General features: G+C 48.0%; 1 protein-coding gene across 4 annotated transcripts in view; it reads left to right on the forward strand.

The window, feature by feature from the left end:
• Hnf1b (HNF1 homeobox B) overlaps positions 1 to 22,732 on the forward strand; it is a 53,548-nt gene extending 30,816 nt beyond the window's left edge. For 2 of the 4 annotated variants that reach the window (XM_059271362.1, XM_059271364.1), the window contains exons 5-9: positions 311 to 471; positions 6,539 to 6,671; positions 10,848 to 11,042; positions 13,449 to 13,567; positions 22,479 to 22,732. In XM_059271362.1, coding sequence (XP_059127345.1) covers positions 311 to 471; positions 6,539 to 6,671; positions 10,848 to 11,042; positions 13,449 to 13,567; positions 22,479 to 22,499 — 629 coding nt within the window. In that variant the 3' untranslated portion in view covers positions 22,500 to 22,732. Of the gene's footprint in view, positions 1 to 310; positions 472 to 6,535; positions 6,672 to 10,847; positions 11,043 to 13,448; positions 13,568 to 22,478 lie in introns of all 4 variants that reach the window. The other 2 variants (XM_059271361.1, XM_059271363.1) reach the window with 1 other exon arrangement.
• Positions 22,733 to 25,485: the final 2,753 nt, after the last annotated feature.

Below are 25,485 nucleotides of genomic sequence, written 5' to 3' on the forward strand. Positions count from 1 at the left end.
AAAGAACAAAACAAAATAAATCAGCGTGTCCTACCCTGGGCTGGAGAGATAGCTCAGCCGTCACAGGCTAAGGCTCATCACCAAAAAGATAAAACATCCTCCCTTCAGAGATTTTATATTCTACAGTTACAGTAGAGGCCACACCACCCTTACCCCAGAGGAAGGTAGCTGAGAGTCCTTGTGAGTGGATGGGGAGGAGAAGACAATTTTGTTTTCTTGTCGCCCACCACTGAAAACAAGAGGCACTGATTTAGTGTCCAGGGGCCCTGGTGACACTAATGTTTCCTGTTGGGCTCATGTTGTTTTGCAGGAGTGCGCTACAGCCAGCAGGGGAACAATGAGGTCACTTCCTCTTCAACCATCAGTCACCATGGCAACAGTGCCATGGTGACCAGCCAGTCGGTTTTACAGCAAGTCTCCCCGGGCAGCCTGGACCCAGGCCACAGTCTCCTCTCACCTGATGGTAAAATGGTAAGTACACCTGGGCCATTGTAGCGCTGGAGCCGATAAGATAAGAGACAAAACAAATACAACTTCTCACAAGGCCTGCCTCAAACAATGAACCATTGTAGCCCCACGGGGGGAAAAAATGGGGGCTGTCCAGAGCAGGAACGGAAAGGTAGACTGGTGACCCAGCCTTTGGCGGGTAGAAGAGGTGTTCAGTTTGAACCCAGCCAATAAATCTGACAGAGCTCTGCTCTCATTTTATTGATTGAATGCCTCATAAAGGAGCGAGCCGGGTGGGACACTGTTTGTTTTGGGGCTGCCAAATGACATTCGTGTTGATAAAATGTTCATTCATCCTTCCCTCCAAGGCCTCCAGAACCAGATTTTTTTTTTTAACCCAGAGAGCACCTCACTTTGAAACAAGCCCCCAGACTCCTTTCCCAACTCCTTTGGTCCTGATGAGGACAGTATCAGGTTGTAGTGGATAGCAGGAGACGTTTCCTGAAGGGAGAGGAAGACATAATGGTGCAGGTGCTGTGGGGTGGTGCCTGGAGTAAGAAACAGTGACTCCGCAGGTACAATTACCTCCTCTCAGATCTCAGCTCTGGCACTTCATAGTGGTGTAGCCTTGGGCAAACTATGGAACTGCTTTGGTTCACTTTTCCTCATCTATAAAATGGGGGTAACAGCAATAGTGTTGTGGAGGAAGTGTGATAACGCATAGGAAAACACTCAGCATCGTAAATATTTCATGAATGGTAGTGCTGTTCCTTCAGTGTGAACACCATTTTCATTGAAGTTTTCTGTGCTCTAGCCACAGCCCCACACCTGGATGAGCCGGTATCCTGCTCAGTAGGGTTCATTTGAATTTCCAAGATTCTAATTTTTTTTTTAATAAATTTAACTTTTAATGAATTTGTTCTTTGACAATTTCATACATGTATAGAGTGTATTCTGATTCCTGTCACCCCCTCATCTTCTCTGAACCCCTCTTTATATCCCCCCTTCCTAGACCCATTCCCCCCCCAATTCATGTCTTTGGCAACACAGGACATGGAAGAGGGCTTTTGAGACAACAGGAATATTACAACACCGACAGTGGGGGTAGGAAATGGAAAACTTTATTCTCTGGGTCATGCTCTGTTTCCTGGGAGGGAGGAGCTAGGGTCCCTGACTTCCACACTGCAGGTGGAGCTGCACACATTCCCGCAAGGTGTCTGCCCCACCCCCACCTCTCATGGCCCCTGGCCGGTGGGGGCTGGAGGGTGGCAGGGAGCACTTGCCGTTTTTAGTCCTTGGCGTGTGTGTGCTGTGTAGACAACACAGGAGGAGTGAGTCACAGCTGACCAAGTCTCCAGTTCCTTGGAAGAAAAACAACATGAAGGTCTTGAAGGGGGGCCCGGGTCTGGACAACTCCAGTTTCAGGAGACCTGAGCTGGCCTCTAGTGGGAGTCTTTGTAAACAAAAAGGATGAGGCAACCTTATGGGAAGCATTTCTCAGCCCTCGGCTCTTCCCCACCCCCTAAGAGAGACCCTCCCTCCCTCCCAACAATTTGTGTCTGCTAGCGTGTAAGAGGCATATATATATATATGTCTTTATAGTTTCTTTTCTCTTTTGATGTTTTGTTGTTGTTGTTGTTGGAGGTGGTGGTGGTTTTTTTGTTTTTGTTTTTGTTTTGTTTTGTTTTGTTTTGTTTTTTATGGTTTTTCAAGACAGGGTTTCTCTGTGTAGTTTTAGTGCCTGTCCTGGATCTCGCTCTGTAGACCAGGCTGGCCTTGAACCCACAAGAGATCTACCTGGCTCTGCCTTCTGAGTGCTGGGATTAAAGGCGTGCGCCACAGCCACCCCTCTTTTGATGTTTTTAATCCTTATTTTTATTTTATGTGAATGCCTACCCATGTGTGTATTGGACCCCCAGGACTGGAGTAACAGACAGTTGTGAGCTGCCATGTGGGTGCTGGGAATTGAACCCAGGTCTCCTGGAAGAGTAGCCAATGCTCTTAACCCCCGAGCCATCTTTCCAGCCCTCAGTCTTCATGCTTTCTTAACAGTCCTGTAAAAACACAAACAAGTTAGGGTTATAGCCTTACACAGGCTTCCCAGCAAGAAGAGGTTTGCAGAAGAGGTCTTTACTCTCCGTGGACGAAGAGCTCCTACGTGGGGCTGGACAGGCGACTCAGTGGTTAAGAGAACTGGCTGTTCTTCAGAGTACCAGAGTTCAAGTCCTAGCATCCACACAATGGCTCACAACTGTCTGTAACCCCAGTTCTATGGGACTTGATGCCATCTTCTGGTCTTCATGGGCACTAGGCACTCATGTGATGAACAGACGGACATACAGGCAAATATTTATATGCAGAGAATAAGATGATAATAATAAACTCCCAGGTTCTGGGTTGGGGATGTCTCAATGGTAGAGATGCTTTGTCTAGAAGAATGAGGTCCCTAGCACTGAGAAAGTGAAATAAAATACAATTCCAAGTCTTATCTCGTACTACTTAAAGGTCTTTGGAGTCTCTCTTGAGCTCTCTTGCTCTTCCTTAAGGCAAAGCTGTACTGCCCAGGTCCAGGCTGCTCTGTATACAGCCTGCAGACACATTCTTGTGCTTTTTTCCCGCGTTGGCCTCACTGGGCAATGTGCTATCAGATTGATGATTGACCAAGACAGCACACCTCAGTGTTAACAAATATCTGCAAGTTTGTTTGCAGGGACCGGCTTCTCACTTGTCTCCGACACCCTGGCTCAGATGTTATGTCACTGTTTCTGGGTGCCCCAACTCAAGAGCCTGTTCTCTGTTAATGTATAACGAGTGCATCCCAGATCGGGTTCCACCAATGCAAGAGTGGAATAGGGCCTGAAAAGGACGTGATGGGACTGGAGAGATGGTTCAGAGGGTGGCACACTTGCTGCAGAAGCATAAAGACCCGAGTGTGGGTCCCCAGGACCCACATAACACTGGACACAGTAGGACAGGAGGGAGATGGGGTTAGGGGACGAGAGAGTCCCTGGAAGCTTGCAGGCCAGACAAACTAGCTAGCCTGGCGTTAGAATGGCAAACATCAGGAGACCCTGTCTCCAACAAGGCAGAAGGCAAGAACCAATGTCTGAAGTTGTACTCTGACCACACATATTAATTGCACTGTGGAGTGTGTGCTTGAAGTCACACCAAGTGGCACCACACATACACACACACATACACAAACACGGGATATTTTTGAGAGAGAGAGAGAGAAAAATAGAGAGAGAGAGAGAGAGAGAGAGAGAGAGAGAGAGAGAGAGAGAGAGAGAATAAAACAGGAGCATGGGCAAGGGACTCCAAATGCACAGTCTTGGCTCTGACATGTACCAATGGTAGGGTCCAAAGAATTGCTTAGCTCCAATGTCTTCACTTGCAAAATGGGAGAAATAATACTGTGTGACGGACTTGGTGTAAAGATTGCTTACAGCTCTGTTTGGGAGTGAGCCCTCCCCCATGCCAAAATAGCCTCAGTAGTCAAGGCTGTAATTTGTATATGCTGATTTTTTTAAAATTTTAACTCATACAATACTTTAGCAGTATTAAGTCAGACCTTGCAAGCAGATCACCTGTGTTCAGCTATGGTGTTTCTTTTTATTAAAAAAAAAAAAAAGTTTAGAGACATTTCTTAAACTCTCTAAATTTCACCTTCTTTCTCTGCAAGATAGGGCTGATAGACCTAACCTCACATGTTACAGGCACATAAAGAAATTACCATATCCAAAGGTGTTATATAATCCAGGATCTCCATATTGTTGTGTCAAGGGTCATCATGGTATCTTTGGCAACCCTGTGGCTTCCATCCATCCTGGAAGCAAGTAGAAAGTAATGGCTGCTTCTTAGAGTGGGAAGTCACTTGACCAAGATTGCCAAGCACAGTAAGTGGATGAGATTGACAATCCAGCCAGATGTAACTGAACTCGGCTCCCTTGCTCACTATCCAGTGACGTACAGCTCATCTGTATGTCTCTTCTGAGGGCCAGTTTCTTAATATGTAACCCCGGGACGGAAATCATAATTCTTGCCCTGTTTGTGTCATTATGGACTGAGGACTTCTGGGGAAGTGGCTCACAAATAGTAAAGCTATACACATAATCATTTCTTGTCACTGACGCCCACATTTGTGTGGCACCATCAAACTGAAGTGCAGCGGCAGAGATGACCTGTGTTCCATGACTTTCTCCAAAAATCCGTATTACTCAAGGGATTTGGTCTGAGGGCAGGTCACAGATTTTTTTTTTTTTTTAAATGACTCTGACATTTTCAAAAACAAGTCCAGCAAACAGACTGGTTCTCTCTTGTTTGATGTGGTCAAAATTCCTTGTTGGTCATGTGACCTCTAACTTATTTCTTGATGTTAATTTTAAAAACACAAACAAACCTGTTCAAGATCCCACTCACCCCGCTTCCTTCCTTTTTCAAGTTAACCTTGGAAAGTGTAGGGTTGACCAGAAGGACAGGACAGGAGCTGTCATCTTCCCAGGTACTAGTGTGAGACCTAGAATCTGAAGGACTCTAGGAAACAGAAAGATGTAAGTAAGGGAGCTGAGTGTGTGATGGACCCTCTTCAGGTTTCCTAGTGCTCTCAACAATACCTGGGTCTGCTTAGGAGGAAAGATGGTCTTTTCTTAAGAAAAAAATTTAGAGCTGGACAACCGTGGCGCACACCTTCAATCCTAGCACTTGAGAGGCAGAGGCAGGCAGATCTCTGAGTTCGAGGACAGCCAGGGTATGTAGAAAAACCTTATCTTGAAAAAAAACAAAGTTAGAAATTATTTCAAAACTGTGAATGGTAAACTAGTATGAAAAAGTATGTATGTAAAACTGATTTTTACATGTGATTATAACTAGTAAGAGGACATTAGAAATATTTCTGATTAATATTGGGATCAAAACAACACTTTTTGGTTTTTCGAGGCAGGGTTTCTCTGTGTAACAGTTCTGGCTGTCCTGGAACTCACTTTGTAGACCAGGCTGGCCTTGAACTCACAGAGATCCACCTGCCTCTGCCTCCCGAGTGTTGGAATTAAAGGCATGTGCCACCACCACCACCCTGCAAAACAACACATTTTTGCACTGGTTTTTATTTAGTACTATTGAGAAAGTTTCTGTCAGTGAGCTTCTAGACATGTTTGTTAAAGCAATGACAGCCCCTGGTAGGATTTGATGCTTGTTATACAATGATACCCCTGGAAAGATGAAAAGTAGGAGAAGATATTAGTAGGGACAAATAGAAGAATTAAAAACAGCAGTCATGTACAGATACACATGCAAGAATTGGTCACTTCCACCTCTGAATCTGTCATTAAAATGTAGTGGTGAAGGACAATGGAGAGCGGTTTGGTTGTCCTGCCGTTAGTGGTATCGGCCCTTTGACTGGAGATGGAGGAAGAGGAGGAAGGGGGAGAACAATTTTAAAGTATGGTGAAGATTTGGGGGAAAAACAAAAATCTTAACTCCCCCTACTCTTAGTAATTAATTAGTGTGGGGAGAGGAAGATTCTCTTATAAAATAGTTTAAAAAATGGATCCTAGGTCAGACTGACCCTGACTTGAAGAACAGGTGTACCATTTCCTAGCTGTAGGATCTCAGGCAGGTCTGCATATCTAGTCTTGGTCTCAGCTTTTCATCTGGGAAATGGGCACGTCAGAACTCCTGGGACTGCAGTGAGCTGATGCATGACCAGGGTTCAGAGGGAGAGCTCTGTGCTCCTTCCTGGTTCCTAGTCTACCCTCACTGGGGAGTCCTAGCGCATTGCCTCCGTTTTATTTTTAGCAGTCACCCATCTCTAGCGTCAATGACAAAAAAGGTAGGAAGACGACGGAGGGCACCTGAATTGTGAGCGGGTAGCAGTCCTGTAACACTTGAACAGAAGCGTTCCTGAAGCAAGCTGGCAGCTCAAAGACAGGACAAACACAGTCGCCATGAGGACAGAGCCCTGACTGTCACTGCTCTGCCCTCAGCTTCGAGAACAGTCTGCCCCGCTGCTTAACTTTTGTTGTCATGCATTCCGGAAACGGCCCTTCATGGTTTAACCCCACTCACGACGATCTTCTTTTCCCCTCTCCAGCAGATCACTGTCTCAGGAGGAGGACTGCCCCCCGTCAGCACCTTGACGAATATCCACAGCCTCTCCCACCACAACCCCCAGCAATCTCAAAACCTCATCATGACGCCCTTGTCTGGGGTCATGGCCATTGCACAGAGTAAGTTCCACTCTTGGCCAGTAGACCTGGGAGCAGGGAGAAAAATGAAAAACAAATCAGCACGACAGGAACAGGCACAAAGGACCCCCGTGAGACACCCCCTCCACCCCTTAGAGGATTTTCAGGGTCCGGTGGCTAAGACAGGGCATCGCTATCAAGCTGGCCTTGACCCTGCAGCCATTGTCCTCGCTCTCCCTCCTGGCTGGGGTCACAGACGTGCTCAATTGTGCTCAGCACCCTTGTAGATTTGATTTGACGTCTGTGGCTCTTTCTCTGTCCTCTACGCTGTCTCTCCCACATTTATCCCACAGGAGCTAGTTTTCCACTGGCTTTGAATCCAGGTCACGTTTTACTAGTTGGGCAGCCGGTTCAAATTGCTAAACCTTTCTGGGGTTGGATTTCCTCATCTATAAAATGAGCTGTTAACATTATTCAGTGATAAGGAATATAGACATGCTTGTAAATCTAGAAAGCAAGGCCTCTCATAACTGTGGCTTCTGCGTGTGTTTCCTGTTCATTCCTATCCCTGAGCATTGTCTAGTAAACTCTTGGGGTTGGTGAGGATGGAGCAAGGCTTTGATGGGTGTCTGAAGAAGTCCTTTCATGTCATAGACAAGTCCTGTAAAAATACAGAGGACCCAGAGGGGGCCACTGACCTAGTGTCTCTGAGCTTTCAGAATTTTAAAGAGAAGTGGATTGTTGAACACATGCCTGAAGATGAGGGGTCTTCTAGCTCAAGGAGGCTCTTGTTCTGCAGCCAGCCTTGCCTTGCCCCATCAGAGGTGGGCCATTGCTGGCTGTGGGAAGGCAGGCTGTAAAACAGAGGGTTTGAACCCTTCAGCTTCACTGTTGCTGAATATCTGAGGGTTTAGACATTTTCCACTTCACTGTGACCACTCCGGCAAAGTCATTGCTTCTCAGAATCGTCTTTGTGACCTGAGGAGATCTTCCTCAGATGGATCCAGAGATATCTGCAGGTGGCATGTCGGCCATAATTTTTTTGTTTTGTTTTGTTTTTGGTTTTTTTCGAGACAGGGTTTCTCTGTGTAGTTTTGCGCCTTTCCTGGAACTCACTTGGTAGTCCAGGCTGGCCTCGAACTCACAGAGATCCACCTGGCTCTGCCTCCCGAGTGCTGGGATTAAAAGCGTGTTTATGGTCACCACTGCCCGGCTCGGCCATAATTTTTTAACTTTGCACTGACCTGTGGTCCTCTTGACATCCCAGTGTTTAGGGCCCCATGTTCATTCCTTCCTCATCTTGTTCCTGCATTTTGCTTCCCTCCCCTCCTGTCTCCTAAGAGCTGAACTCACGTAAGAGAATGATTTACGTCTCCTTTGAGGGCAGAGCAGGGCAGGGACCGTTGAAAGCACAGGGATTTATTGAATGACTTGTGTTCAGCTCTCACCCCGTCCTTAGCTGCTGGGATGGAAGCACACTCTGCATTTACTTTTGCAGAAAGGAAATGGGAGATTTCCAAAGTTAAAAATTACTTCATTTCATTTCACTGGCCCTTCTCGTACATGGACTATGGCAACCAGACTAACACCAGGACTTGGATAAAGAGTGAGATGCCTAAAACCAGCTTGCTTACCTTCCTAAAGCATTCATGGGTTTAGGGGAGATGGCTCAGCAGGTAAAAGTGCTCGTGTGCCACTAAGTCTGAATTTAATCCCCAGAGCCCACATAAAGGTAGAGAGAACCGACTCCTGCAAATTGTCCTCTGACCTATAGATGTACTTGTGCGAGTGCGCGCGCGCGCGCGCGCACACACACACACACACACACACACACACACACACACCATGAAAAGAAAAAGGCCTAATGGGTAAGCTATCTATTCCCTTATTTCTTCAAGCAAAATAATACACAAATTGCCCCACTTTCTTTCTTCCCACACCGAGCTTTGACTACGACACACACTCAACTGTATTAGTTCGGGTGCTGTCTGAACTAAAGCATTCCCTAGGGCCATTCTGTATTTTCCACGTTGGTCCTTCCCATTATGTGCACCCAGGCATCTCAGCTTCCTCACAGTGCCTCCTGCAGCATGTGGACAGGGTTCACACTGACCTCAGGCACATGTGCGCGTGTACACTGGGGTAGACAGAGCATAAAGCAGGGTGAGGATTGCCAGGAAGTTTGGCCGAGCCCCAGTGCCCTCCTCTAAGGGAGAGCCAGTTAGAGAGAGGTTTCTTGTTTTCTTGTGTGGACAGGTTCCCTCCCTCAGCACTGCAGGACTCTGGACAAGTGACTTGTCACTGCCAAATCCTCATTATCTTTGCTTCTTCCGGATAAAAAGGCCACGAGTCACACACACTGGGGGAGCTAGGATGACCTCAGAGGTCCTCGGACCTGGAACAGAAGCACTCAGGAGCTCAGACTGTTGAAAATGAGATTCTTGGGCCCCACCTCTGCAGGTTCTGACTCATTTGAGTCTCGGGCGGGGCTCAAGAATGTATATTTCTTAAAGAGGTCTTCTGGGTCTACGGCTTAGGCATGTTTCTGAACTGTGCCCTCCAATGTCATCCAGTCTAGATGGGTTAATATTCTTTTCTGGGCAGAGATTTCCCTACAAGAGGAGCAGGCATGGGCTCCTGGATAAACAGAAAATTCACAGGGTTTCCTGGGAACCAGAGGCCATCAATAAGAGGAGGGAAATTGAAATAGAGTATCAGAGTTTCAGGTGATATGCACACTTGAGGAGAAGCTGAGTCCTCCAAGGAAGTAATATTCTAGTGATACTCTGAGGGTGGTCAGAAGATCCCCTGCCTCATCAAGTCCCACCCAGGGAGCCAGGAAGAGGGTTATCTGTTCTTCCTTTCTGCTCAAGGGTCTCACCTTTTAACTTTCTGATAACAATATCTGCTAGAGCTCCAAGTGGGCAATTGTTGAAGACTGTCCTGTCTCCCTGGAGGACTTCCCACAATCTTGCTTAAGCTTTCCAAGTGTTCTCCCTAACAGGAAGGCTCTCCAGACCTCCCCTCTGCACTTACCTACAACAGGCCCTTTTCTGGATCCCCTTCTTCATCAGTCCCCCCACCCCTGACTTCCCAGAAAGTAAGGACTAAGGAATTTTGGCAGCTCTGGGACAGAGACTCGGGGATCTCTCTCCTCCTCCTCTGGTGTCTACTCCGATCCTGTCTTGTCTTCTCCAGAGTCATGCCAGGGAGCAACTAGAGTATGGCGACGAGGAGACCCAGGCCTTGCAGTAGTGGCTGGGGTTCAAAAGAGGTCTCAGGATATAGGCCTGATACCAAAGCACAGAGGTTCTCATGTCCCCAGAACAGAGGAAGGCCAGGTCTACTGTCACTTTTTTGTTTTGTTTTGTTTTGTTTTTTGAGACAGGGTTTCTCTGTGTAGTTTTGGTGCCTTTCCTGGATCTCGCTCTGTAGACCAGGCTGGCCTTGAGCTCACAGAGATCCTCCTGGCTCTGCCTTCCGAGTGCTGGGATCAAAGGCGTGCGCCACCACCGCCTGGCCTACCGTCACATTTTAATTTACTGCTTCCTCCTCCTCTACCCTAGTTCTTCAAGTACCAAAAGCCCTAGCATATGTCCACTTCACAGACAGGCTCAGTTCTGGTGTTTTCTTCCCCTCTCTGCTGTCGACAGAGTCAGTCCAATTTCTTCCAGGGGCCTTGCAGGCTCTACTGTATATCCTAGACCCCTTCCTTCCAGGACTGTGAAGAAGGTTTGGTTTCCTTTGACTTGAGGTGGTGGGGGTGGAGGAAGGGGGTGGTAAGCAGGACATGCAGGGCAGAGGGGGCTCCTGCATGCTGCTGCCCTCTACTGGAAAGACAGATCTGGGTAATAAGCCATAACCTAACGTGGACCTCCTTAACTGTGCCAGAGGACACCAGGGCAGGCCTCTCATAGTCCAGCATGGGTGGAGCCGGCCAACAAAGTCAGCTTGGGCTCTGGTAACCTCAAAGGAGCTGAATTTGGGAGGTCATAGGCTGATTTGGAGAGACTCTCAGGCTTCAGAAAGTTTTCTCCCTCCGGGTTTCAGGGGTTTCAGTTCCCTTGTTTGTAGAGTCATTTTCCGTACGGTCTCTTCTCTAACAGGCTCAGCCCAGTGACATACACCCTGAGCAGGGCTCCATCCGTGGCTGATGCTGCCCAGTCACGTCCCTTCATCCCTGGTACCACTCCTGACTTTTCTCTCTCGCTCCTACAGGCCTCAACACCTCCCAAGCCCAGAGTGTTCCGGTCATCAACAGTGTGGCCAGCAGCCTGGCGGCCCTCCAGCCTGTCCAGTTCTCCCAACAGCTGCACAGTCCTCACCAGCAGCCTCTCATGCAGCAGAGCCCAGGCAGCCACATGGCCCAGCAGCCCTTCATGGCTGCGGTGACTCAGCTACAGAACTCCCACAGTAAGGACACAAGCGTGCCAAGCTTGGTTTTCCTTATCTATCAGCAATGAAGGCACTTCCTCAAGCTCAGGTCTTAGGGTGGTGTTCTTACTTTTCTGTCCTCTTCCCTGGCCACAAGACTCTAAGGGGGAAGTTTGCAGAGGGAAATGTAGGCCTACAATTGAAGTTGGCAAAGCACATGGAGCACACAGAGCAGTTTCTCATCCTAGCCCCTTGAAAAATCTCACCAATCAGCCACAGTGGGTTCCTGAAGCATCACTTTTGCAGGCATCCCCAGATGGTCAGAGCTGGCATACAGCTTGTGGTCTATTTGCCTGTCTGAAACAGATGGATTCTCTGGAGTCTTAAGTGCCCATAGCCTACACAGTCTGGAAATCTCTAATTGAAAACCATGAAGCTTGGGGTGGAGATACAGCTCAGTGCTAGAGCACTCGCCTAACAGGCATGAGGTCCTGAGTTCAATCCCTGGCATTGGGGACAAAACAGACAAGGGCTAGAGAGAATGCTCAGTCAGTAAAGTGCTTGTTGAACAAGCATGAGAACCTGAGCTTGGATCTCCAGAAGTGAAAAGTCTGGGTATGGTGACATGTGCCTACAATCCCAGCTCTGGGGAGTGGGGACAGGTTGATCCCTGGGGCTCACTAGACAACAGCTTAGCATACTTGGTGAGTTCAGGCCAGTGAAAGACCCTGTCACAAAGAAATAACATGGATCATACCAGAGGAGCAATAACTGAGATCACCCTCTGGCCTATATACACATGTAGGCAGGCAGGCACACACACTCATATATACGTATACACCCACACATACGTGAGCATACACACAACATAAAAACCCAACAAACTAAAGCCATCAACTGACATGGAAAGTATTACCTGTCCTCTACCAAGTCAAGGAGCCCAGAGCCTTTGCACAGAGGGTCCCCACATTCGGCTTTTATGCCTCCCTACATTTACATAACCCCCGCCTTCCATCCTGATCTCAGGCATCCACTATTCTGGCCAAGCCTGGCTATAGCCCCAGTTTTCAAGTTAAGGAAGACATTATGGAAGTGGAGATGGACATCTTGCCTGCTTCAGGAAGTATCCGGTCTAGACTAGTCTTAAACAACTGTGTAGCCACTGGCTACTCTGAATCTCATTTTCTTCATGCATAAAACAGGAATAGTGTGTTTATGGAGTAATTATGAACATGATGTAAAAATCTGGGTGACCTACCTTTCACAAGCATAAAGCATTGCAGAAATGCAAGTGTGTTTACTAAGTCACTCTTAAGAGGCAAGGAGGACAAAGGGGATCTGAGCCGTTCCTCCAGCTGCCGCTGACAAGCAACAGGTCTGAAGTTCAGCCCTCTCTCCTAGGGACTCAGTCCTGACTCAGGCCTCCAGGGCTGGTTTCTAAACAGCACCTCGCATTCCAATCACATCTCTTTGGCTTTTAAAACTCTGCCACAACCTGCAGCAGAGTCTGGAACCCACACGTGCCTCCCTCTTCTTCCTCTAGAGTCTGGCAGTATGCTCCCTCCTCACCTCACAGGCCTGGGTGGGACAGTGTCACGGTGCTCACCATGACCCGTGGGGTTGCTCAGACCCAGCAGACCTGACTCGCCATGAAGCGAGAGCCCAGGGGGCTAGACCAGGAAATAACCAGCAGCCAGTGACCTTCACCTCCATTTCATACGGGAGGCCTCCTTGGTAGGGTCCGTGTTTTGGGAACATGCTGGTCCCTCCCTCGTGGCCAAGCAGCCACATGTTTTCATTAGTCAGGTGACCTAGGATCCACATGATTCTTAAAGATAGCCAACATGAGTCACAAGGTTCCAGATGTGATGGGCAAGCACTAACACAACTAAATATCGGGTCACGTGCTCCTGGAGGTCTTACTGAGTCAAGTCTCCTTTTGTTTATCCTTCATATTTCTGTGACATCATAAGGTTTTGGTATCATTGTAGTGAAACTGGCATAGCCCAGAATTATACAGTTAATTACACGTGCATCTAATTACTCTTGTTCATCAGTCTACTACTCTGGGAGGAAACCTGGAGTTTGAATTGTGGCAGACACAGTAAGCACACCCCGGGCAGATGCTTCGTGTTGGCCAGCCGGTGTACTCCATATGCACACCGGTCACTTGTTGAGGCTTAGGTTCTTAGTATTTCACCCAAAGTCAGGGAAACAGAAGTGTGCACAAGGCTGTATATATTTAGTTCAAAGAAGTCTAAATATGATTGTTTTCCTACAATAGATATCACCCTTATTTTACGAGGGAGGAGACCAAGCCAAGATTATGTACCTTGATTAAAGAACCAGGATTTCTCCATAGGGGACATGGGAGTGACAGTGTGGTTTATGGTGGTATTGTGACTGTGTGTATACATTGAGTTTGTCTTCTCTCTGTCTCTCCAGTGTATGCACATAAACAGGAACCCCCTCAGTATTCCCACACCTCCCGGTTTCCATCTGCGATGGTGGTCACAGATACCGGTAGCATCAATACCCTCACCAGCATGTCTTCCAGTAAACAGGTAATGCAAACAGGATGGGGCCAGGGTGTACGTGTGTGTGTGTGTGTGTGTGTGTGTGTGTGTGTGTGTGTGTGTGTGTGCGCGCGCACATGTGATGATTCAGACTGTCAAGGTACCAAAGGAGTGAGTATATACTCAGCCGTGGTTTCATTCTTAGGAGATTCTTCTTCAGTTACCTGCTAAAGAGAATCCCTGAGGTCAGAGGGCAAAGCAGATGGGCCACAGGCCAAAAGGACTTATTGCTCCCCAACAAGAGTATTAAGTGAAGACTGAAGTTGGATGGGTCACTGGAGTCTGGCTGACATAGCGCTGTTAGACACCGGAATTGAGCATTCCTGACTGGGATGGTTGATGATCCATGGAAAGGGTTTTTCCAGGATGGGATGGGAAGGTCAGGATGTCTACTGAGCGGCCAGCTTTGCAAAGGTGGTCAGTGGGGAAAGAGAAAAGTGAATCGGGGGTCTTGGGACTGATTCTCTTGGTCTAGGGCCCGTACCACCCCCAGGCACTGTAAGCCCGAGGACTAACCTAATTGTGCTAACCCTTTGGGGGCTCCCCAGTAGACAGTGTGACTCTTTCAGAGGTCTGTGCCCATTTGATGATTTATTAAGAAACTTAAATTCAACTTCCTGGTGCACAGAAAGTGGGGAGATCCGGCAGCTTAGTCATCACCCCAGAGGATGAGTAATTCCCACCTCCCAAAGAGGTGATGGAGTACTAAAGACAACCAGCCAATAGGGAGGGCTGTAGCTCAGACAGCTGGATGGGACACCGAGAACTAGTAAACAGGACAAGATGTCTGAACACAGTTGCGGATTCCAGAGTAACACAATAAGACCTTTCAGCAGCCAGGATCTGTGTACTGTGGGAACTGTTTGGCCTCCATCGATTGCTAGATAAGGAGGCGACAACCTTGAACTTCATGTCAGAAGCACTCATCAAGGTTTAATCTTGTTGATCGTCTCCCCCCTACCCCCCCAGCCCCATAAGTCACACCTCACCCACTGTTATAAGCGTCTGATTGTGTTCTTTTATGGGCTCAGGAGTCTTGACTCTTTCCTTGCCTCATCTTCATCTGGCCCTAGAGCAGTGGTTCTTAACCTGTGGGTCACGACCTCTTTGGGAGTTGAATGACCCTTTCAATGGGATCGCATATCAGATATCCTGTGTCTCAGATATTTATATTATGGTTCATAACAGTAGCAAAAGTGCAGTTACGAGGTAGTAATGAAATGATTTTATGGTTGGGGGTCACCACAACATGAACTGTAGTCAAGGGTCACCACAGCATTAGGAAGGTTGGGAACCACTGCCCTAGAGTGAAGTAGGGCACGTTCTACTGGTTCCTTTGAGCTTTCATTTCTTCATCTTGAAAATGACAGTGGTACCTTCTGCTTGTTTCAAGGATTTGGCGAGGTCCTGTGTATTGAGTGCCTGGCATTATCTTGGATGCTAAGCACATAGCTTGGGTCACTGGGCTCCAGAATTGTAAGTAGAAAGAGAGGTGTGTGGGACCCACTCTGCCGCTCTTCTCTCACCTAATAGAAGATTAAAAGACAACCCTCCGTTGCCCTGCCCTTCGACTCCTGACTCCCGTGCCATTTCCCACTCCTTGTAGCCATCAGGGAAAACATTTATCTGTGCTCACCAATCTCAGTCAGGGGGCAGCCAGGCGCAGCAGCCCTCCTTGGGAATACCTTCCTCTTTCAAAGGTTTATCAATCCATCTACCGCTTGGGCAGCCCTAGACAGGGCAGTGATTAATTATCCCTGTCTTTCCCACATTGACTTTGATGCTTGCTTGTTGAAACGAGTCCTCTGGATCCAGGAAATAGTCTCTTAACCTGCCTCAAGAAGCTCCCAGAGATGCTGCCGTCAGCCCCCACGTGGCTTCTGCCCTCCACTGGGCAGAGTGGCTAGTCAACCTTGAAGTTGCATGAGCAGCTTCCTTGACCTATTATGAAGTTGTCTCTATATTCCAGGACATCCCATTAGTGACCAGACCTTCATCTCTGCAACGTTGAAGATGTTTATTATGCTAATAAGAATTTTCAAAAAATACTCAGGTGGGCATGATGGTACCATACTTGTAATAGCAGCACACAGCAGGCTGAGACAGGAGGAGCAGTGTCTCAAAAGGAAAATGTAATTGCTTTATGGTTTATACCTCTCTATGGTGAACATTATCTCATCATTTTCATTCAGTTGTGGTCTTCTAAGTTCAGAGACATAAACTGAAACCCAGAATGGAAAGTGACCTACCCAAGGTCATGCAGATGAACTTAGCCCTCAGACTTCAGTCTTTGACTCCAAATCCTGTTTCTGTTTAAACCCCTGCCCTCTCTCTTGAAAATGTCCATAGTCATCATCAATGCTTTTGGGGTTGTAAGTGGTTAGGAACCAGAGCAGAAATTAAACATGTGTGCTTAGTTCCAAACAGAAAACTTCCTTCAAGCCAAAGCAGAAGGAAGGATGGAAAAGGGCAGACTGAAGTGATGATGGTCTGCACCCTCCCTGTTCCTGAGGCACCAGGGACCTGGGCGGCTTTTCTTCCTTCTTCATGTTAAAGTATTGTTCTCCGTGAGGAGACAGTGGTCTTGTAAAGGAGCACTGGCAGAAGGAATATAGAAAGGAGAGAGACGGTTTCAGAACCGTTGCTAGGGGTTAGGACATGTGAGATATGTGGAGAAAATGGGTCCTTGGTCGAGCATGTTACAAGAACTGCTAGGTTAAACAGAGGCTGCTGGGAAGGCTTCTCAGAACAGTCCATGTGCTGATGTGTGTGTGTGGAACCAGCAACTAGGGCATGCCATGCCTGGGTCATGGAGATACACCCTGGACAGTGCTGTTCTACAGGTATTGTATAGTGGTAGGAAAAGCCAGGACACCTGGGTTTACTCTGACTCTACCAGCTCCTGCTGTGCAGGCTTGGGCAGTTTTTTCCCACTAAGACTTTTGCTTGCTTTATAAACGGGGAAGCCCTACCCTGTCTCCCAAGTGCCGAACAAGGTGTCAGGGGCACAGTCAGGTGCAGAGGGAAGCTCCCTCTGTATTTCTTCTTCTCTCTGTGCTCCCTTATGAGGCCATTGTCTCCCCTTCTGCCTTCTTCAGCCTCCACCTCAGTGTTTGGTCGATATGTGGTCATAGGAGGCCCTGGCAGCAACGTATCTCAAGACTATGGCCATCTCTGCTGAAGGTTCATCATCCTGGGTCTAGGCTCTAGATCACCATTTCCCTCACTGCTAACAGATGGGTACTTTCTCTCTCCACCTTCTAGCAAAAAAGCAAGTGGTTCAGGAGTACCCGAGCCTTTTGAGTTTTGTCAAATGCTTGGGCCATGGTGAATGTTCAGTGAGTGGATGGATAGACGGATGGATGGGTGGATAGACGGATGGATGGATGGATAGATAAAAGAGGGAATGTATGCAGAACTGGTACTTTTTAGTACCTCCAATTTCCAACAAACATTCAAGCTGCTGTTGTACCACGTATTGTCTTGCTAGCCCGCCTACTCCTTCTGCAAGGTAGATGTTTTTATGTAGAAAACTAAGGCTCGAAGATGAAGAGGGAGATGAATAATTTCACATAATTATAACTCTACAGAACTCACCCCCCAGATCTATTTATTTATTTATTTATTTATTTATTTATTTATTTATTTATTTATTATGAGATGATGGTTCGAGTGCTTTGGGTGACCTCTGAACCAATTGCTGTTCTCCTGGAAGATGGGAGAGAGCATGTGTATGTGTTCACAGAAAGGGAACAGTGATTAGGAACCTAGATCCAAGAGGAAGGATCTTTGGCTGCCTTGGAAGTTGCTGTACTGACAAGTCTGGCATCAATTTTATAGCGATCTTCCTTCCTCTGCCCCCGCAAGTGCTGTGTACAGGCACGTGCCACCATACTTGGCTTCTGATAGCTATGCATGCTTAAGCACCGTAATAATCATGCAGGGTTATGCATGTATAAGGCTAAATCTAGACTGTGAACTTGTAGCTGTCTGATTCCAATACTTACTGTTGCTACTACAGACCTGCCTCGGGGTCCTCCAGGATGGAGTTTCAGGAATCCCAGGCTGCCCAGAGTCCTTCTCTAGCTCCTGCCATCTTCTGCCACCTGTCCTTTCCAGAGGATCTGTCTCTTCCTCTTCAACTCTTGAGTGTTGTGAGTTCTGTTCTGAGAGGGTTTGTGTCTGAGCTCCTGTGTAACAGACACTACACAAGCAATGGCTTCAGTCACACCCAGGGTGTGCAGGCTGTGAGCTCACTCCTGCTCCCATAACTCTCGCTACCCACTCTTTGACTTCCTAGTTCATGGAGAGGTCAAGAGAAGCCCCCAGAGGTGCTGGCAAGGGAGGGTGGGCCGCTTCCTTTTGAGTTCTCTACAACTGTCCCTTCTCTTCAAACCTTCTCCATTGTTGGGGTGACGGAAGCAAAGTGGTCTGGTGGCTAGGAGTGCTAAGCCTGGGAGTTGGCCAGATCCAGACTCAAGATTCTACTGCCTTCTACCCATATGCCCTCAGGGAGTATGTCAAGCCTCAGTTTCCTTCTGTGTACAGTGAAATCTCTTTTGTGGGATCATCATGAAGACTGACTGCAAGGAGACCCCAGCAGAATGGATCCCTCCATGTTTGACCCAAGGGAGCATCCAGTCCATGGAAGCTGGGTCACATCTGGTTTCTCCTGCTAGTGACCCTGGATGTCTCCAGAGTATGAGAAAGAGGTTTATAAATGACCAAGAACATTTATTTCCCCCTATAGTCTCACTCAGATTTTTTTTATAAAGGTGTATCTATTTTTGTTTTATGTGTATTAGAGTTTTGCCTGTGTGTATCTGCACCATGCACAGGTAGTGGAGGAGGCCAGAAAGAGGTGTTAATCTCCCTGTGACTGGAGTTATAGATGGTTATGAGTGCCATGTGGGTACTGGGAACTGAACTCCAGTCCTTTGTGAAAGCAGCAGTTGAGGTTAACCTCTGAGCTATCTCTCTAGCCCCGAGGCGATGATCTTACCTCATGACGTAAGTGTGCAAGCTTTGCGATTGTAAGTCCTTACGCATTTTACTTATCGTCAAAGTAGACTGTAGTTCCCACATCTCTAAAACTGTAAATATAATTAATACTTTCCCTGAATAGAGCTACATTAACCTGATGGAAATTAACAATAGAAGTGAGCTGTTGGTTATCACCAATCTTCTCTCTCCCCTTACTCCCAATTCAGTCTTGAGACCAGTGCAGGATGGCTTCTAACCTCATACTCCAGTATGTCCAGATCACTACCACCTCCATGTTGTGGATCCAGTGGCTGCTTTCATGTACCATACCATATACAGCCCATCATTCCTTCCTTTTCCCTTTGGGTTTTGGGGTACCAGCTCATCCTGCAGCACTCAGTACTTCTGCCCTTAGCTGGCATCTCATCTTCTCAGCATTGGAGCACTGGGGAGGGGGCGGCTCAAGGATCACTCTTTGGCCTCTTATCAATGCTCACACCACCAATGCCATGACTTTGGGCCAAGTGCATGTACTGATGGCACCTGTGATCTCTCTCCAAGGCAGTCCTGCCCACTGAGGGTGTGGTGACAGTGTTATCTTTAGTGAGATGCATACATGCCTAATATGTGCAGCACGCCTCTCAAATGGAGCCCACCTCAAGTAGGAACTCTTCATTTGCCCCCATTTCTCCTTACCCAGATTACTTCTTTGTTTTGCAATTCCCTTTCTAAAACCGCTGCCCTCCTTCCTTATGAGACCTTAATTCTTTTCTCCATACTCCATATCCTGCCCATTAGTTACGTTCTACTAGGAGTCCTTTAGAACAAATCCCAAGTCTGACACTCCTCACCATTCCCGTGGGCACCATCTTAGCCCAAGCTCAGGCTTCTCTTGTCTCTAGCTGATTTCTTTCGGTGGCCCTTGATGCCTACTTCTACTCTTAGACACAACACTGTGGTCTCATTGCAGCAGCCAGAGGATCTCTTCAAGAGACAAATCAAGCATGTCCTTCCCCTGTCAAAACTCCCCAATAGCTTTCCTTGTAACAAGGCTCTGGGTGATTAGGCTGCTGCTGCTGCTGCTGCTACTACTACTACTACTGCTACTACCTCCATACTTCTTTCTGCTCCTTCTTTGCTCACTGGGCTTTAGTGGAACCAGGGACTCACAACAGCCAGCAAGTGACCACACTCAGTATTGTGCATTTGGCCTCTTCTGCCTGGAACACAACTTGTGGGGCTTTGTATGCTGTTCCTACATTTAATTCAATTCACTACCTCTCTAAATGATTTCCCCCTTTCCCTCAAGTCAGCCTAACTTACCAGGCTTGTTTTCTAAGAGTATTTATCTCCACCTAAAAGCTGGTGACATAGGATATAATGTGATGTTTAGTGGCATATTGTTCAAACTCACTAGAATGTAAACTGTGTGAAATTACAGGCCAGTGCTGTTCACAGTTGCATGCCCCAGACACATAGCAGGCACTCAGTAATGGGTTAAATGAATAAATAACAGCCACCTACCTCGAAGGGTAGTTGGAGGCCATCAAGATGGCTCAGTAGGCAAAGACCAGTGACCTGAGTAGATCCCCAGCACCCACATGGTAGAAAGGGAGAATTGACTTTTGCAAGATGTCCTCTGACCTCCACACACACAAGCTGTGGCTTGTGAATGTCTGCACGCTTGCAATAAATAAATGTTTAAAAAAATGATGATAGAAGTTTGTGTGTGCAAAGTCCTAAATATAGTGTCTGCACACAATGGGACTTCAGTATGCATTAGCTACCACCATTATGTAACAAATCATCTGAAGATGAAGGCCTCAGCTACCACACCTTTCAGACAGAGGGTCATAGAATGATCCTCTGGGCCAGGCCCTCCATGGAACTGGGTGTGCTAGGACCCCAGTGCACACCTTATCAGATGTTTATGTTTAGACTCTAAGGGGAGCAAATAATTCCAGTTCCCTTGACAACATTTAGGGCTCTGCCACCATTTTATTATGTGAGCAAACATCTGATAGCTGGGAAGCCCATCCCTAATGACAGGCCATAGAATCTCACTGGCGTCTCCTTATCTACCCTTCTTGTTTGCTCTTCTATTGAAACCTGCGAGGTCACAAGCCATTTTCTCTCTCTTCCACCTGAAATCTGAAAATTGGAAGGAAAAGGGGAGGGCCTGAGAGTGGGAAGTAAAGAGACTGGAGCGTGGGGGTTGGGCAGAGGCAAGAGGAGGAGGCAAAGGGTATCAGAAGATCCTGACCAAGGCCTCAAGAATGTAGGAGGACCAGAAAACCAGCTCCGCACACAAATGCATAGCTCAGGCCCACTCTTACGAGCCCTCAAGAGCAGCATGAACTGAGGGAAGGGGCCCGTGCTGGACATTATTAATAACGACCATGCGGACACCTCTGAGGCAGCTTCACCTGCACTAGCCCAGCCACGCCCGCTGTAGCTTCCCTTCTGCAGAGGAAGAAACTGGAGCTGTTTGACTGAGAACAAAGGCTAAGTCGGAAGAATGCTCTCAGCCCCTGACACATGCTGGAGGTCACCCAAAAGCAACCCGAGGCGCTGGCTCCAGGCTTCCTGGTTCTGAACCATGGGACCATCCCAGCTCACTCTGAACCTTGCTTTTAAAAAAAAAAAAAAAAAATCTGTCATGATGTTGCGATGACCTCATGGGGGTGATCGTTGAGAGCACTGATCAGTAAGAAAAGAATGGGATAAGAGGCCTGTGTTTCTACGAGTTCACGAGTGTGATGCATGTATGTTTGAAGGGAGCATCCTGAGAGAACGGTCCGCTAGGCTGAAAGGGGAACCTCCAGTGATAACAAAAGCGAGAGGGTGAGAAGGAGACCAAGGGGCACTCTGGAAGGAGAGCCGTGCTTTTCTGGAATAATCCCAGGGAAGGAAGCCCTGAGCTCAGGAAGGGGAGGCTGCCTCGCATGGGTCCTGTGGCTCCTCCCCGAGGGTGGCTCTGGGGTTGCCTTCCCTGGCCCACCCAGATGTGTGGCAGCAAACACCGTCAGTGTGGCTTCCTTTTCCAGTCCTCTGGTATCTTTCCTAATGGGAACCACCCTTGAAAGTTCTTAGGCTTTCCAAAGCCCTCTCCCTGGTGGAAACTCTGAGTAAAGGGGCATTTCCTCACTTGCTTTATGGCCTTGCTGCTTCTGGTGGATCAGCAGTGTCAGCAGAGCCCCAGGAGTGTCTTAGAAATGCGCACTCCTGGGGCAGGTAAGGTGGTTCAGCCGGTGAGGGTGCTTGCCGCCAAGCCCATCAATCAGCCTGAGTTTGATCATGGAACTCACATAGTGGAAGGGGAGCACTGACTGAGGCAAGTTGTCCTCTGACCTCCACATGTGCACAGTGAGTGCATGCACACACAAATAAGTAAAGGTCAATAAGTTTTAAACTACGAATGCAAACTCTTAGGCCTAACCCAGGCCTAAGAACCAGAAATGGATCTATGTATTAGCAGGATCCTTGTCCTGGTTGTTCATCCAGGTTTGGGAAGTAGCGGTCTAGGGCGCCGTGCTCTTAGAGGTCTTAGGAAGAGACTTTCACAAGAGGCCTAGAGCTCACCACCCGGCTGCTTTGTGATCTCCCTGAGCACTGTATAAATGTCGTCCTCACAAAAACCCCACTTCAGAGGTAAGGTCGGCAGATCAGGACAATGTCAGGGTCTCCAGCTGTGCGCTTCTTTCCTCAGAAGTGCCCAGGAAAGCTTTCCTAAGGGGAGCATGCTTCAGCAACCACAATGCAGCTGAGTGCCCACCCCATTCCAGCCCCTCACCTCCAGGGACTTGGCTGGCTGAGTTGGGTGTCAGCTCCCTTGGAGAAGCTAAACTGATGGCCTGCGTGCACACAGCTAAGCTCTTTCTCCTCTCTCTCTCTCTCTCTCTCTCTTCCTCTGCAGTGTCCACTACAAGCCTGGTGATGCCTACATAACCACTCACTTTGTGTGCAGCAACAAGGACCCCATTTTCCACACCATCAAGTCTCCCTGGGCAGCTGTCACAGAAAGACCCGGTGACCTGCCGAGCACCAGGGAGCCCAGGAGAGGTCCCTGCTTACCTGACACCCTGCAGGCACCTTGAACAACCTGCTCCCTAGCGGTGCAGCCTGAAGCCTAGCTTCCCTTCTCTGCAGTATTGCCACGATGCCTCTCCCGAGATGATGCCTGCCGAGTGCTCTCGTCTCTCCCAGAGGTGGCTGGTGCAAAACGGTGCAACAGGATGTGAGAAAACGGTGGCGTCTACGCTGCAATCCTTCATCGAACAAACTGATGCAAAAACTTGAATCTGTTACTGAAATGAGACGAGGAGGACCGAGGAGGATGTGTGCTATTGAACTGAGCCAGACCCTGTAAATACCAACAGAATCCCTCTCCCGTCCCAGATGATCTCAAGATTTCTTCTAAAGAAGTAAATTTGTCCAATGGGTGTAAACTATAAACTATTGTAATTAAGTGCAATTTCCCTTCCAGGTATCTACCCCCACCCTGTATATAATACTAAAGTGTCTATCACTTTTCTTTGTAAAGGTCAGAGTTGAAATTCCAAGAGTAACTTGTCCCCCCCACCCCACCCCACCCCCCGCCATGGGAAAACACCCACAGTGGGAAATGAATCTCTTCACCACCCCTCCGGCCACAGGGATGGCATACTTTGGACAGACTGCCAGCTAGCTCTGCTCTCCTGATGTTAAGACACACCTCTGGATCTCTAGAGGGGTGGGACATAGCGGCAGCATAATGCCCTAGCTTCCTGTGGGTCTGGGGCTCAGCCAGTGGATCCTCCAAGAAATCTGAGGGCAGGGGCACTAGCTGGCTGGCAGACATCTCAGGAAGCCTCCCATTAAAGCGATTTATTTTGTCACTGTGCAGAGTCTCGCATTTCTCATACCTCCTCCCCTGCTATGGTTTCACCAAGGACCCCTGGCCTGGTCTCTGAGATTTTCCAGTGAGTCCGCTGGAGACACAGTGTGTATCTGCTGGGTTGGCCTGCACTTGTGTCTTCTTCGAGTGTTCATGTTAGCTTTCTCATGCTTCATGTGGGAAACAGCCATTGTGCCATGAAGACATCATAGGGACAAGGTCATCGAGCCAATTCTGGGTCACTTGTGGTCAGAAAGACAAAAAGGGAGAAAAATGTAGTGATGAACTTCTAAATTTTCATTTTAAGCATTAATTCCAGGCTTCTTGCTACTTTCTTGCCCTCCCGTAGGACCATCTGGGCCCAGGATAAGGGGCTCTTGTGGATGCTCCCACTTCCTTGGTCCTTTCTCTGTTGAGGATACTAAGGAATTCAATGCTGACTTGGGAGGAAGGACCCTGCCCTGGCCTCAGGTCTGCCCTCTCCTCTATAGCAATTCCTGCTGGCCTGTGCTTTTTCTACTTTCCAGCAAAGTATTTCCCAGAGAAAGTATAGGCAAGAAAACTATGATGACAGTCCCTGGGTGCAGGGTTTCCGTACATCCCAATATAGTGGAAGGTGGCCATTCTCAGAGAGCTGGGGAAATTTGCTGAGGACCTACTGTGTGTTCAAAGCAAAGGCAGATAGATATAAAATACTGGTCCCTACTGGCTCCTGGGTTGCCAGGACTGTATTGGGGTTGAAGTAGTTAAGAGGAAGTTCATAGTTAGGTTGAGATGAAGCCAGGGCACACACATAGATAGCAAAGATTCCCTTGCACTACTCGAGGTGACCTAAAAGGACATGTCCAGGGTCTGGCTCAGCTGTTAAGAGCCCTTGCTGCTCATGCAGAGGGCCTGGCTTTTAGTTCCTAGCGCCTGCATCAAGCTGCTCACAACCACCTGTAACTACAACTCCAGGGGATTCAACACCCTCTTCTTACCTCAGAGGGCGGGCACTGCGTGCATGTACAGACAAGCAGGTACATGCGCATAAATAAAACCTTTTTAAAAAAGTTTTTAGAGGGCATGTCCAATTCCAGAAAGAGCCAGGAGTAAAGGCATGAAGCCTCAACTTTGGCTGGAGCCCTGTAGGCAGATCCCACTGTCTGGGGAACATTGATCCAGGAGATCATCTGTACAAGGAGAAGGAGGGAGTGTAGTTAGGCACAGTCTTAACTTTTCTTAACCAAACCCTATATTAATCAAGCTATATAGAAGGGACACCCAGGCAACTGACAGTCCCCGGAACACTAGCAGGCCCTTCCCAACACCCCCTTCACCAGCTGAAAGAGGGAGAAAGGTACCCACTGTATGGGGGTTCAGGTGGAAGCTGTCCACTCTGAAGATGTGAAGAAGCCTCATACATCCCTCCCTTACGTACTAGCATTCTGTCTTTATCCACCAAGCACAGATGGTTCTTTTTCTCCCAGGACCCGCTCATGGACTAGGGAGCATCCTGAGTTAGACCCTCTTCATTTTAACATCCATAGGTAGAAAATGAAAACCTGCCTGGGAGTCTACTGAAGTGTTCTGAGCTGGTTCCGAGTGGTTGTCTCGTCTCTCCCTCCACCCCCACCCCCAAAGTACAGATAGCTTGTCCTGTTTGCTGCGGAATTCAGGTGGATAAGAATACAATGCAGTTGAAAGCCTGAGCCTTCCACTCACAGCTGGGGGGAGGCCTTTGATATACTTCTTGGAGTCCAGATACCTTGATTAGGATCAGCACCGTGGACATATGTAAAACGGCAATGGTGGGCCGGGCGGTGGTGGCGCACACCTTTAATCCCAGCACTCGGGAGGCAGAGCCAGGTGGATCTCTGTGAGTTCGAGGCCAGCCTGGACTACCAAGTGAGTCCCAGAAAAGGCGCAAAGCTACACAGAGAAACCCTGTCTCGAAAAAACCAAAAAAAAAAAAACAAAAAAAAACAAAAAAAAAAAAAAACCAAAAAAAAAAAAACAAAAAAAAACAAAAAAAAAAAACGGCAATGGTAATAACCATGCCGGATTT

This window comes from Peromyscus eremicus, chromosome 8a, assembly GCF_949786415.1.
Source record: "Peromyscus eremicus chromosome 8a, PerEre_H2_v1, whole genome shotgun sequence".
In the NCBI taxonomy this organism is placed as follows: domain Eukaryota; kingdom Metazoa; phylum Chordata; class Mammalia; order Rodentia; family Cricetidae; genus Peromyscus; species Peromyscus eremicus.